The 12,946-nt window shown below is 45.4% G+C and overlaps 2 protein-coding genes across 2 annotated transcripts; one reads left to right on the forward strand and one right to left on the reverse strand.

The window, feature by feature from the left end:
• Positions 1 to 218: 218 nt before the first annotated feature.
• LOC149322550 (cytochrome b-c1 complex subunit 9-like) lies at positions 219 to 1,663 on the reverse strand. Its single transcript, XM_089479611.1, has 2 exons — positions 1,481 to 1,663; positions 219 to 454 (listed from the first exon to the last, which is right to left on the reverse strand). Exons 1-2 carry the CDS (start codon positions 1,646 to 1,648, stop codon positions 407 to 409), a joined length of 216 nt encoding a protein of 71 aa, XP_089335737.1. The 5' UTR covers positions 1,649 to 1,663; the 3' UTR covers positions 219 to 406.
• Positions 1,664 to 1,747: 84 nt separating this feature from the next.
• On the forward strand, positions 1,748 to 9,713 carry LOC149322551 (zinc finger matrin-type protein 5-like). The gene is made up of 6 exons (XM_089479599.1): positions 1,748 to 1,950; positions 2,686 to 2,834; positions 2,930 to 2,992; positions 3,479 to 3,559; positions 3,726 to 3,837; positions 5,269 to 9,713. Exons 2-6 carry the CDS (start codon positions 2,708 to 2,710, stop codon positions 5,396 to 5,398), a joined length of 513 nt encoding a protein of 170 aa, XP_089335725.1. The 5' UTR covers positions 1,748 to 1,950; positions 2,686 to 2,707; the 3' UTR covers positions 5,399 to 9,713.
• Positions 9,714 to 12,946: the final 3,233 nt, after the last annotated feature.

The raw sequence follows: 12,946 nt of genomic DNA on the forward strand, positions 1-12,946 counted from the left end.
GCACACCTGGGAGGACCCCAAAGGTGTTGCCTATCTCTAACAAAATATATAATTTCCCAAGAAGGCATTTCGTGTCACCCACATGCTGCAAATACTTTCAGATTTCTAAGAGTTCATTTTATAATACGCCAAGGCTCTAAATTATAGCCCACGTCGAATGGGATTACGGAAGAGCCAAGCTCAGAGGTCAGGAATGAAAGGCTTTGCAAGATGGGATGTTCGTGAATGAGAAAACATTTTATTGAACTCAGAACAAGGTGTCTGTGTTGCATCTGCGTTGCTCTCTGAAGGGATGTCCTCCAGCACAAGCCATTTCGGAGGGGATCATTTTTGGCCTCCACAGCAACGGATGGTCAAGACGAAGAGCATGTCCAGATAATCACGGACGGTCCAGCAGCTCTGACCTTCACTCATCGGCTGTCTCGTACTTGTGCCTGATGTCCTTCCATAGTTTCTGCGGAGACAAGAATGAATATATATATATATATATATACACACACACACACACACACACACACACACACACACGTGCATGTGTGTACACACATTTATATATTTATATGTATGTGGGATATATGTGTGTATGTGTGTGTACTGTATATATACATGTGTATATATATATACATATATGTCTGTGTATATACATATACACACTAGTCCATAATATATATACACACTGTGTGTGTGTGAACACATATATATACACACACAGGGGTGTGTATATATGTGTGTGTATACAATAAGCACATGTATACATGTGTGTATGTATACATATACTGTATATAATATACATGTGTATATATGTATATATATATGCACACACACATATGTCTATATATGTCCATATATACTGTGTGCACATATATATAAATAGCGTGTGTGTGCATGTGCATGTTATGTGTTGCGTGCCTTCAAGTCGTTTGTGATTTGTGGCAACCCTATCCAGGGGTTTTCTTTTATATACACACACACACATATGTATTTATGCTCAGTGCTTTACATAATATAAAACATGAGTCCTCTCTGCCCCTTTTGAAATCAGGAGTTAACTATGGGCAGGTCATACTCTCTCAGCCTCAAAAGTAATTCCCTCAACCCAGTTCCCCCTCCCATACACATACTTTTTGCCAAGATACAGCCTTGGCAGGAGCCTTAGACTACATCTTAGTCACTAGGACTTTCCCATAAAGTCTTATTTGGGCAAAGTCACACTCTCTCAACCTCAAAGGGATGAGACCAAGGCCAAACCAAAAAAAATCCACCTCTTCCTTCCCTGTCTGAACACACGAATAACAGAAACAAGACTGAACTCAACAGGGTTGGTTTCACTAAGAAAGTATACTTCTCGACTCCCGACCCAACTAGGCCCAAGCCGGGGCCTCGCGTGGTGGCGACGACGGGTGACCTTCACCGGCGCCCGGTCTGAGTCTCTACGCGAATCCCCGGCTTGGGCCTAGTCCTGGCGGCTATCTGAACTCACCCCTTTGTTGAGGCGCTCGAAGAGGGCGTCGGCGCCTTGGTCGAAGCCCCGCTCGAACACCAAGGCGCCTACCACGATGGTGAGGGCGAAGGTGGAGGTCCGACGGAAAAGGAGGTTGTACACTTGCCTGCCCAGCGCCATTTTGGCTTCGTCCCCGCCAACGCGCATGCGCGCCCTGGCCCTCGTTTTTATACACGGCCTGGACGGGCGCAAGGCATGCTGCGCCGCCTCGCCTGGAACCATGGGATTCTGAGTCCTGTTTCCGCCTCCCACTGCTAGTCTGGGTAGGCCGTAGGACTACATTTCCCAGCAGCCCCTCCCCCTTTACCTCATCCGCTGGAGCGTTGTTATCTGGGAGGCGTAGTTTTTTCTCCAGTGCTTTGAAAAAAGCCAGTGGAATACAACATCTCCCATTTGACTGAGAGGAAGAGGGAAGGGTTTGGGGAGCCTCGGGGCTTCTGGGAAAGAAGGTGAGTGCTGGGCTTTGGAGGCCTCCCTCTTGGACTGCAGCTCTCATCATCCCCACCACTTGGCTGGGGATGATGGGAGTTGCAATCCAGTTTTATTGGTTTGAGGGGGGCACCATAGAATTCCTTAAAAACCTTTTTGCCTTTGCTGAGTTTCTCCCTTTTAGTGTATAAAGTTTGGAAATAAACAAAGTATAAAATGTCCTTTAGTGTAAATCCTCCCTTTTAGTGTACAAAGTTTGGAAATAAATACATAAATAAAGTTTAAAGTCCCCCTTTAGTGCAAATTCTCCATTTTAGTGTATAAAGTGTATAAATAAACAAAGCTTAAACTCTTCCTTTAGTGCAAATTCTCCCTTTGAGTGCAAAGTTTACTCCCATTAGTGCAAATTCTCCTTTCAGTGCAAAACCTAAATTCTCCCTTTAGTTTAAAGTCTCCCTTTTAGTATAATTTAGTGTAAATTCTCCCTTGTTAGTGCAAAGTTTAAGTCCTCCCTTTAGTGCAAATTCTCACCATAATGCAAAGCTCAAATTCTTCCTTCAGTGTGAATACTCTTCTTGTTAGTGCAAATTCTCCCTTCAAAGATTTAATTCTCCCTTTCGGGCAAATTCTCTCTTTAGTGCAAAGCTTACATTTTCTCTTCAGTGTAATGCTTAAATTCATCCTTTTGGTGCAAATTCTCCCTCTTTGTGCAAAGCCTAACTCCCCCCCTTTACTTTTCGTCTTCCCTCCAAAAGGCTTTATTATTATTTTCCCCGGATGGGGAAGCGCTATTTCTGCGACTATTGTGACCGCTCCTTCCAGGACAACCTCCACAACCGGAAGAAACACCTGAACGGGGTCCAGCACCTCCGAGCCAAGAAGGTCTGGTATGATCTCTTTCGAGGTGAGAGAGACGCTTCTCCTTCCTTGGACTTGGGAATGGGTAACATGGGAGTTGTGGTTCTTCAACACTGGGAGGCCCTTATTCCTTTCTTACAGATGCCGCTGCCATCTTACTGGAGGAACAGAGCAAGAAGCCGTGCCGGAAATTCCTCCAAACGGGTAAGATCACGTTTTCAGAGCCACATAAACATCACGTCTGCACTGCGGAATTAGCTCAGTTTGACGCCACTCTGACTGCCATGGCTTCATGTTATGGAATCCTGGGATTTGTAGTTTAGTGTGGCTCCCAGACCTCTCAGACACAGAAGGCTAAATATCTCAGGATACAATAAATCCAACTTTTCCACAGCATTGTTGAGCTGTGGCAGTGAAACCAGTGTCAAACTGGATTAAATCTGCAGTGTAGATGTGCACTCCTACTAAATTAGAAAACGAGGGAGATGGATCAAAACTGGGTATATTTGGGGGGTTACAGAGCAAATAGAAAGTCTGCACAGTGTTTGGTTTGAGTGATAAACTAGGGACTCTAGGTTCGAATCAGTGCTCAGCCAGACCTTGGATGAGTCACACTCTCTCAGCCTCGTCGGTGAACTGGTTAGGATCTCATCAATTTCTTGTGATATTTTTATTCGGCTTTCCCTCCAGGCCAGTGTGATTTTGGGTCCAATTGCCGCTTTTCGCACATGACTGAAGCGGACTTGGAAAATCTGAATGCACAAGTTCAAGGTAAGCAATGGCCGAACGGCGGAGGCTCCAGCAAAAGGCTTGCACTATGAGGTTCAGCAGCTTGGAACTTTCCAGAAAGTTTGGACCAAATTCTGGAACGGGGCTTAATGGGGCAGAAAACTGACCATCTGGACTCACTTGACCCTTTCCTTTGTCCCCGCAATAGACGAGAGGCGATCCCGGGAGCACCAGCAGGAGAAGGCAGCAAGGCCGCCCGGCACCATCGAGGACTGGCTGGAGAAACGGGCAAAGCGGCTCCGGGCCGCTGAGCCAGACAGGTGTGTCTCACCCGTGCCGGCTTCACCATTTTGTCTACTCCTATTGTGCACTCCTACTATAGTGGGCTCTCCACATTTGCTGAGGTTATAGGACAGGTAAATATAGGTGGAAAAACCACAAATGATTAACCTGAGAGAAGTCCTCTCTAGGAATTTCTAGGTCCTCTAGCGCAACTCAATGGTCCACCATCCGCCCCAAACCCCTGTACATTTGACTACACTTACTGTTTTATGTTGTATTCTATTTTCTAATTTTTCCTAGATAATTTGTTTTAATAATCCACCACACGTTGACCATAGAATCATGGTGGAGGGCTTTTGGATGTCTAGTAAAGTGTTTTTCTAGAAATCACTGGGTCCTCGTTGATCCTATGGTCAACGTTCAGCAGAGTCTTATTGGAAGACCTAAGGATTCCTAGAGAGAACATATTAATCAAATCCATGAATAATTACTGCCACGAAAGTCAAAAGCTGCGACTGTGGAGGGCTGACTGTATTTTTTTTAACCTAAGATAAGAACTTTCTAGGAATTACTCAGTCCTCCATTGCATCTCTATGGTCCACATTTGTCATAAGTTGGCCGTAGAATCACACTGGAGGGCCTAAAATTCCTGTAGAAGTGTTTTCATTAGGAATCACTAGCTTCTCCAGTGTGGCTCTGTGTTAAACTTCTAGCGGAGTTGCGCTGGAGGACCTAAGGATTCCTAGAGAGGATGTATTAATCAAATCCGTGAATAATCAAAGCCACAAAAGTCAAAGGTGCGACTGTAGAGCGCTATCTCTATTTATTTTTATTTTTCTATCTGAGATAAGAGCTCCCTAGGAATCTCTGGGTCCTCCAGCATAACTCTGTGGTCAGTACCTGCCAAAAGCTGACCATAGATCACAAATGCCTAGAGAAGTGTTCTGTCTAGGAATCTCTCAGCCCTCCAGCAAATTCTATGGTCCACATCTACCAGAACCTTACCATAGAATCACACTGGAGGGCCTACAGATGTCTAGAGAACTGTTTTCTCTAGGAATCTTTTAGTCCTCCAGTGTGACTCTATGGTCAATTTCCAACAGAGGAAATTGCTTTGGAGGCCCTAGAGATTCCTAGAGAGAACCTATTAATCAAATCCATGAATAATCAAAGCCACAAATGTGAAGGGTCGTCTGTAGAAACTTGTAGTATTTTGTATTATTATTATTATTATTATTATTATTAACCTTTATTTGTGAAGCGCTGTAAATTTACACAGCGCTGTACGTGCAATCTTTTTAGTTAGACGGTTGTAGACAGAACAAGGCTAAGCTTAGAAGGAAATTTGGGCTAAAATTAGAGGGACCAACTTTGCAGGGTTGGACTACCAATGATTGACATAATTTCTCCCCAAAAAGAAGCCGTATCAGTGTATATTTGCTAACATTGTGGTTCTCTTCTTTCTTCAGTTCCCTCTCTGAGGAAGAGTTGGTTTTCCAGTATCCACCAGGCTGGCCCCCAGTTCAGGACCTCCCACCTTCTCTGAGGGCCCCTCCACCAGGCGGGTGGATGGTCCCCCAAAATCTCCAGTGGGGATGATTACACCCGAATATAAGATATTGAAACCAGATGATCCGGACAAGATTATGAGACTTTTGGTTATATCTGGACAGTGAAGTGTCCAACCTTTGGGACTCCCATTTCCCATTTAAATCTTCCACCAACATAGCCATTTATAAAGTATTATGGGATCTGGAGTTCTTTATACACCAGGCAGGAAAGACATTTCCATTTTCTGTCTTGCTCAGATTATTATGGCGGAATTATAGGATGCTGTTTCATACCTTTGTTCTTATTGTTTTCCTCTCTCTTTGTGCTTTTGATTGAATCAGATGTCTTGGTTTTCCTGCATAACAAAATCAGCATATTTCCTGCATTACATAGAATCCTAGAATTGGAAGAGACTACTAAGGATCATATAGTCCAACCCACCTTTTGCCACGCAGGAATACAAAGAATCCGAGTTGGAAGGGACTACTAAGGATCATACTGTCTAAACCAAACCATTCTGCTTTGCAGCAATACATAGGATCCTAGAGTTGGAAGGGGCTACTAAGGGTAGTACTCTTTCCTTATTGATTTCCCAGTAGAGAGGGGATAACTGTTCTTTAGAAAAGGAAAGGAGTTGCAGTTCATTGTATACTATACTAAGTGAGCATATTATGTACTTTTTGCTTTTAAAATGATGTTTCTAACTAAAGATGGGTGGATTCAAAATAGAGCTGTTACATAAAAAAGGGGACATCAAACCTTTTCTGCTGAACTTAGCGGCTTGTGCTCTTTCTTTGGTCAGAGACCTTTGCAGATAAAGACTCCTGCAGCTGACAGTAAGAGAATAGAGAGGCACAAGGAACAGAGGATATAGGGAGTGAAATAATGTTTTCCAAAATTCTTGGGTAGGTTACAGAGAACAGGTTCATATTCATGCTGATGCTTATTCAAAGAAAATAATGACGTACATATAGTTTGAGAGAGAGATTCAATGCACCAAACTTTGATTCTCAAGAGCAGTTTGTACAGTAATTTTTGGTTTCTGGAGAGAGAGAAAAGGTTGACCATCTGCAGTCTGAGGTTTTTTTAACCTGCATAAATATTTTAGATATATTTTTAAACCTGTTAAATATTTGAGTAGTTTAAATTGAATTAACTTACAAAAGAGTGCTGTGTCTTTTACAAAAAGAGAACCAATACTCTCTTTCAGTAGTGGACAACTAGCTGCAACATTTATATTTTAGTCACTCTCTGCTTCCCCATATAATTTCATAACTTTAAAACTTCTTTTGAACAACTTGATTACATTTCTGTTTACATATCATGATGTCTAAAATTATGCAGGCTGAGAAAGGAATTCAGATCTTTGTTTCATCATAGTGGAAAAGGACATCACAAAGAAATTGTGTTGAGCTTGAAACTGACTTCTCAGTTGTTTTGCCATGTCTGGAATTGAGAGGAAATTCATTTAGTAGAATTCATTTCAGTTACATTACAGTTATAGATTCCTAGGTGTGGGTTGGGAATGGCAACTGGCCCTCCATTTGGTTTCCTATTTGTGTGCTTCTAGGAGGTGATGTGTCTTTTTTTGTTTGTTTACAATCAGGCGGGTTCACATTTGAACTGACTAGACCTCACTGCTGTCGCAAACTCTGAAAACCCATCTTGCCCCAATGAACACTTCAAGGAAGGCTTCTTGCTGTTGCTATTTTAATGAGGAACCCTCTGTTTAAAAATATTAGCGTGAAGCCTTAGTTAGGACATTGGAATCTGCAATTGTTTCCTCTCCTAGTTACTCAGTCCCTCCCAACTTGGGCATGACTGCATGGCACAGAGGCTATTGCGCCATTGCCTTTATTTGGTGCTGTTGGAAGGTACCCTCCTGTATATCTGATTATGGGTGCCTTGTTCAGAGGGGAAAGCCTCTCTTCCCTTTCCTATGGGCCAAGACCAAAAAGCCAAATTTGACAGCTAAGCTTGGTTTAGGGCAATGCTTCTCAATTATTTTCTGTCATGCCCCCCCTAGGAAGAAGAAAACATTTCACGCCCCCCCCGCGTAACTGTAAATAGAGCCTCGCGCCCCCCTTTACGGAGCCTCGCGCCCCCCCTGGGGGGCCCGCCCCACTATTTGAGAAAGGCTGGTTTAGGGAAAATGCATAAATAGAATAAAATGGCCAAAATTAGCTCTTCTGTTCTTATCTAGTTCTTTAACAAATCTGCCAAGGGGGCAGAATAGTAGCACCGTCTTCCATGAATGGTAAGGCTTTGATCAACCAGGGGAAGAAATAGTCCTCACCTCCAATGTTATTTTTACTCATATTGGATAACAATGCTTTTCAGAGCCATTTAAAGCAAAATTCTGTATCTCCTTAAAAAAACCCTTTGCCTGGATCCTCCAAAAAGGGAACCTGAAAAGGAAAGGCAGGGAGGGGTTTTCAAGAGTTTTCATCAGTATTGTAAAGCTGCACATACTCTTCCCCCCCCCGCCCCCATCCACACACACAAAACAAAGATAAAGCATGCTTTGCTCCATGCTGGCACCCTCACTTGTGAGTTTCGCCTCAGGAATCAGTTCTTATGTTTTGCAAAGATTGATTTCTTAATCTGCTTTAATTCATTAAAAGATAATCTAATGGCTCATGTACCAATGTCAATTCCAGCTCTGCCAGTGCAAGAGTCATTCCTCATGGCAAAATTAGTACCCCTCCAAAGACGAGAGTTTTTCCCATTTTCTTCCAGGTTGCCTGATAAGTACAACTCAGTTGACAGGTTAAAATTGGCCCGTTCTTCACTGCAGTCAATAAAGCCTACAGCTCAATCGTTCTGGAACAGGCCATTTTTGGGCTGCATTTGTTGCAGAAAAAGGATCGAAGGCATTAAAAACAAGAACTTCAAGGGGCTGTCACAAAGTGTTACCTGGCCAAAGATGGTGAAAAGGAAGTGGTTCCAGTGATCAGATAGGTATTTTACTTTGGCTTGGACAGTTTGTCTTGAAACAGGGAGCTCCTTTGTGTGTATAGTGTCATTGCCATTTACATGCACGGACAATAATGCATCTAGTTTCCCTCCTTTTCCCCCCAACTACATATTCATCAGTTTTCCATCTTCACATTTTGCATCCAACTGCACATTAAAATCTCATTCTCTGAGCAGTATATTACAAGCAAGCAAAGTGAAACCAGCAGGTTTTGGACTGTAACTCCCATAATCACACCTCTTTGACTGTGTTGGCTAGGGCTGGTGGTAAATTGCAGTCTTCCCAAAATTTGGAGGGCCACATTTCCTACAGTGGAAAGTACTAGATAAATGAAGGAAATACACCAAGGGCTGCTTGGGTTGATAAGGTATCCTGACTCTGGCCTTGACCTTTGGATAGCAGCCAGAGGAGCTTAGATCTGAATACTCCTTCAAAAGTGTCCTCTGCACAATAGGCTTGCTTATCAGTAGGAGGCTGAACTAGAATGCTGATTCCAAGGTTTCTATGTGGAGAATTTATTGCTTAATGGAGGTAACTGATTTAAAATCTGCTTTTTGCAATGATTTTAGGCAGCATGCCAGCTGTAACTCTTTACTTGAACAGAGACTCTTGTTTCAAGTAAACTTGTCTCAGTAGCATCAATATAGTTTTCTCTGGTTTTTTTTTCTACATTGAGTCAGAAGAGACAAAAATTGCCTATGGGCCTTACCTAAGAAAGCAGGCACCACTTGTTTTATTTTTCAGGAAACTATCCTTACCTGACCAGTTATTCCATTCAAATTAATCTATTAATTACCCACTTACCCATCCTCATACTTATACTGGTCCTGGTACATTGTAAGGCAAAAAGATGCCACCACTGAAATGACTGTATAGCAGGATGTGCAGGAAGTAGTGATGCAGTCAGGCTTTTGACTGGGGCTGGTTATATCTAATCCCCTGTTGACAAAGCTGAACTGGCTACCAGTCTGTTTTTGGGCACAGTTCAAAGTGCTGGTTATGACCTTTAAAGCCCGATATTGGACCACACTAGCTAAAAAACCGTATCTCCCTGTATAGGCCTGCTGGAGTTTTAAGATCTTTGGGGGAAGGCTTTCTCTCGGTCCCACCGCCATCACAGACATATTTGGTGAGGAACCAAGAGAGAGGTGTTTGTGGCTGCTCTCCAACTGTGGAGAGGCAGGCTAAGGCTTTCGTATTCAGGCAGGACTGGTTGAAAATCTATGTTAACAGAAAGAGTTTGTGGTGGGATTGCATTTTTAATTTTTTTTATTATGATTTAAGGATTTACATCTTCTGCTTTTAATTGAGCTATTTAATTCTTTTAACTTTTGTATGAATAATGTTTTACCCTTACTCGGTTTATTAAATGCTGTAGGCTATCCTGCATAGGCAGGATATAAATCAAATAAATTAATACATTAGTCCAGGGGTAGGCAACCTTTTGGAGCCGGGGGCCGGGTTGGTGTCCCTCAGACAAGTCGGGGGGCCGAAGCCAGGGGGTGGAGCTTCCACCCTCTGGGGCGGAGCTTCCACCCTCTGGGGCGGAGCTTCCACCTTCTGGGGCGGAGCCACCCTCTGGGGCGGAGCCTCCACCGAAGCCCTGCAAGGAGGAGGAGGCGTGTGCCCGCTCTCTCCTCCTCGGTCCCTTTCTGGGCAAACACCCCCAACCTGCATTCCAAAACACACACAACAGCACAGTTGTGCATTTCACATGGCTTTACGTAACATGGCCTCTTGCATATTTCAGAGGCTTATTCCATAACCAAACCCCTTGGGTTTAACATGGCTATGCATATTGAACATGTCAAGGTGGTTTCACCGTTCTTGGACCAAGTGTACTTCTCAGAAGTGCGTACTTGGTCAAGGGACTTTGGTTTTTCTTCACTGCGCATGAGTTTGTAAAAATCACAGCAACTTACATTGGCCTTGCCTCAGAGGCTTTCTGATATCAATATCACCATTAAAGAACCAAAAACACACAGACAAGGCACTTTGGAAAGTCACACTCTCTTGGCTTCAGAAACAGTGCGTGCATGCCTCTCAAGCTGACTCATATCATTATCATCATCAACATCATCATCATCATCACCACACTATCATTGTCAAAGCAAGGGAGACTTGTTAGCATTAAAAGCACACAAAACACACTTTGCAAGGTCACACTCTCTCAGCTTCAGAAACAGTAGTTGCATGCTTCTCAAGCTGACTCATCATCATCACCACCACACTATCATTGTCAAAGCAAGGGAGACTTGTTAGCATTAAAAGCACACAAAACACACTTTGGAAGGCGACACACTCTTGGCTTCAGAAACAGTGCGTGCATGCCTCTCAAGCTGGCTCATATCATTATCATCATCATCACCACACTATCATTGTCAAAGCAAGGGAGACTTGTTAGCATTAAAAGCACACAAAATACACTTTGCAAGGTCACACTCTCTCAGCTTCAGAAACAGTAGTTGCATGCTTCTCAAGCTGGCTTATATCATCATCATCATCATCACACTATCATTGTCAAAGCAGGGAGACTTGTTAGCAATTAAAAAGAATGCAAAATAAAACAACAACAAAAAAACCCCTGTGGCCTCTGGCCACTCACCACCTTCTCCTCTTCCTCCTCCTGCTCTTCCCCCTCCTCTTCCTCCTCCTGCTGCCCCCATCTCCTCTTCCTCCTCCTGCTCTTCCCCTTCCTCTTCCTCCTCCTGCTGCCCCCATCTCCTCTTCCTCCTCCTGCTCTTCCCCCTCCTCTTCCTCCTCCTGCTGCCCCCATCTCCTCTTCCTCCTCCTGCTCTTCCCCTTCCTCTTCCTCCTCCTGCTGCCCCCATCTCCTCTTCCTCCTCCTGCTCTTCCCCCTCCTCTTCCTCCTCCTGCTGCCCCCATCTCCTCTTCCTCCTCCTGCTGCCCCCATCTCCTCTTTCTCCTCCTGCTCTTCCCCCTCCTCTTTCTCCTCCTGCTGCCCCCATCTCCTCTTCCTCCTCCTGCTGCCCCCATCTCCTCTTCCTCCTGCTGCTGCCTCCTCCTGCTCTTCCTCCCTCCTCTTCCTCCTGCTGCTGCCCCATCTCCTCTTCCTCCTCCTGCCTCCATCTCCTCTTCCTCCTCCTGCTGCCGCCTCCTGCTCTTCTTCTCTCCTCTTCCTCCTCCTCCTCCTCTTCTTTCTTCTCCTCCCCCTCCTCCATGCGCCGCACGGCCTGGGGGCAGGACGGAGGAGACAGAGGAGGAGGTGGGCAGCGCGGGGCCGCGCGGAGCCCCGCGGGGAGGCGGGGATGGCCGCGCAGGGCTGCGCGGAGCCCCGCGGGGAGGCAGGGAGGGCCGCGCAGGGCCACGTGGAGCCCCGCGGGGAGGCGGGGAGGGCCGCGCAGGGCCACGCGGAGCCCCGCAGGGAGGGCCGCGCGGGGCCGTGCAGAGCCCCGCGGGGAGGCGGGGGAAGGCCGTGCGGAGCCGTGCAGAGCCCCGCGGGGAGGCGGGGAGGGCCGCGCCGGTCTTCATCCTTTGCCTCCTCCACCCCAGGCCACGCGGCCCTCCTCTTCCTCCTCCGCTGCCATTTTGGTTTTTAAAATGGTCACGCGAGACTTCGGCCGCCATTTTGAAAAATAAAATGGCGCCCGGAGCGGCGCGGAAACGGTGGCAATCGGCGGCAGGACTGCGCGGGGGCCGGCAGAAAGGCCTTGGCGGGCCGGATCCGGCCCGCAGGCCGTAGGTTGCCGACCCCTGCATTAGTCACTATAAGCAAGCATGTAAGATCTCCCCAGCCCCAATAATCTACTTTAACTGACCCTAACCATACACACCAAATGAAGCCTTGTTGTTAAGTCTCACAGTGTTCTTAGGCTAAGATTCTAGCAATTCTTTAGGAAACTGAGCTGTAACACAAGACACTGCTGATTTTCTTAAGGGGATCTTGAGGGTTTCTCTTTTGAAACAATCAGAATGGTGAAAGGTCTAGAAACTATGCCCTATGAGTGGCTTAGAGAGATGGTTATGTTTAGTATGGGGAAGGTTAAGTGGCAGCATGATAACCATGCTTAAATATTTGAAAGGATGTCACATTGAGGATGGAGCAAGCTTGTTTTCTGCTGCTCCAGAGAATAGGACACAGGGCAATGGATTCAAACTACAGGAAAAGTGATTCTATCTAAACATCACAAAGAACTTACTGACAGTAAGAGCTGTTGGATAATGGAAGACACTGCCTCAGAGTGTGGCAAAGTCTCCGTCTTTGGAGGATTTAAACCAGGGGTAGGCAACCTTTTTGACCTGGGGGCCTTGTTGCTGTCCCTCAGACAACTGGGGGGCTGAAGCCAAAATATAAATAATTAAATAATTTTAAAAAATTTATATAAATAAATAAACCAGAACAAATGTAGGACAAAATTTTCAAATGGAGGGCACTTTTTTAAAAAAATGGAGGACACGCGAAAAAAATTTGCTGATTTTTTAAAAAATGTTAATATAAATGCATGTTTCTGAGGCTTCTATAGACAATTGGCCCCCTTGCCCGCCGCTTGCCTGCCTGCCTCCTGATAGGCCAAAGGCCCCGGCGGCAATTGGCGGCAGGACCGGGCTGGGGCCGGTCCCAAGGCCTCGCCGGGCCGGATCCAGCCCGCGGGCCGTAG

Source organism: Sceloporus occidentalis, unplaced genomic scaffold (genome assembly GCF_023333645.1).
Source record: "Sceloporus occidentalis isolate IW3139 unplaced genomic scaffold, rSceOcc1.0.p SCAF_1, whole genome shotgun sequence".
Taxonomy (NCBI): Eukaryota; Metazoa; Chordata; class Lepidosauria; order Squamata; family Phrynosomatidae; genus Sceloporus; species Sceloporus occidentalis.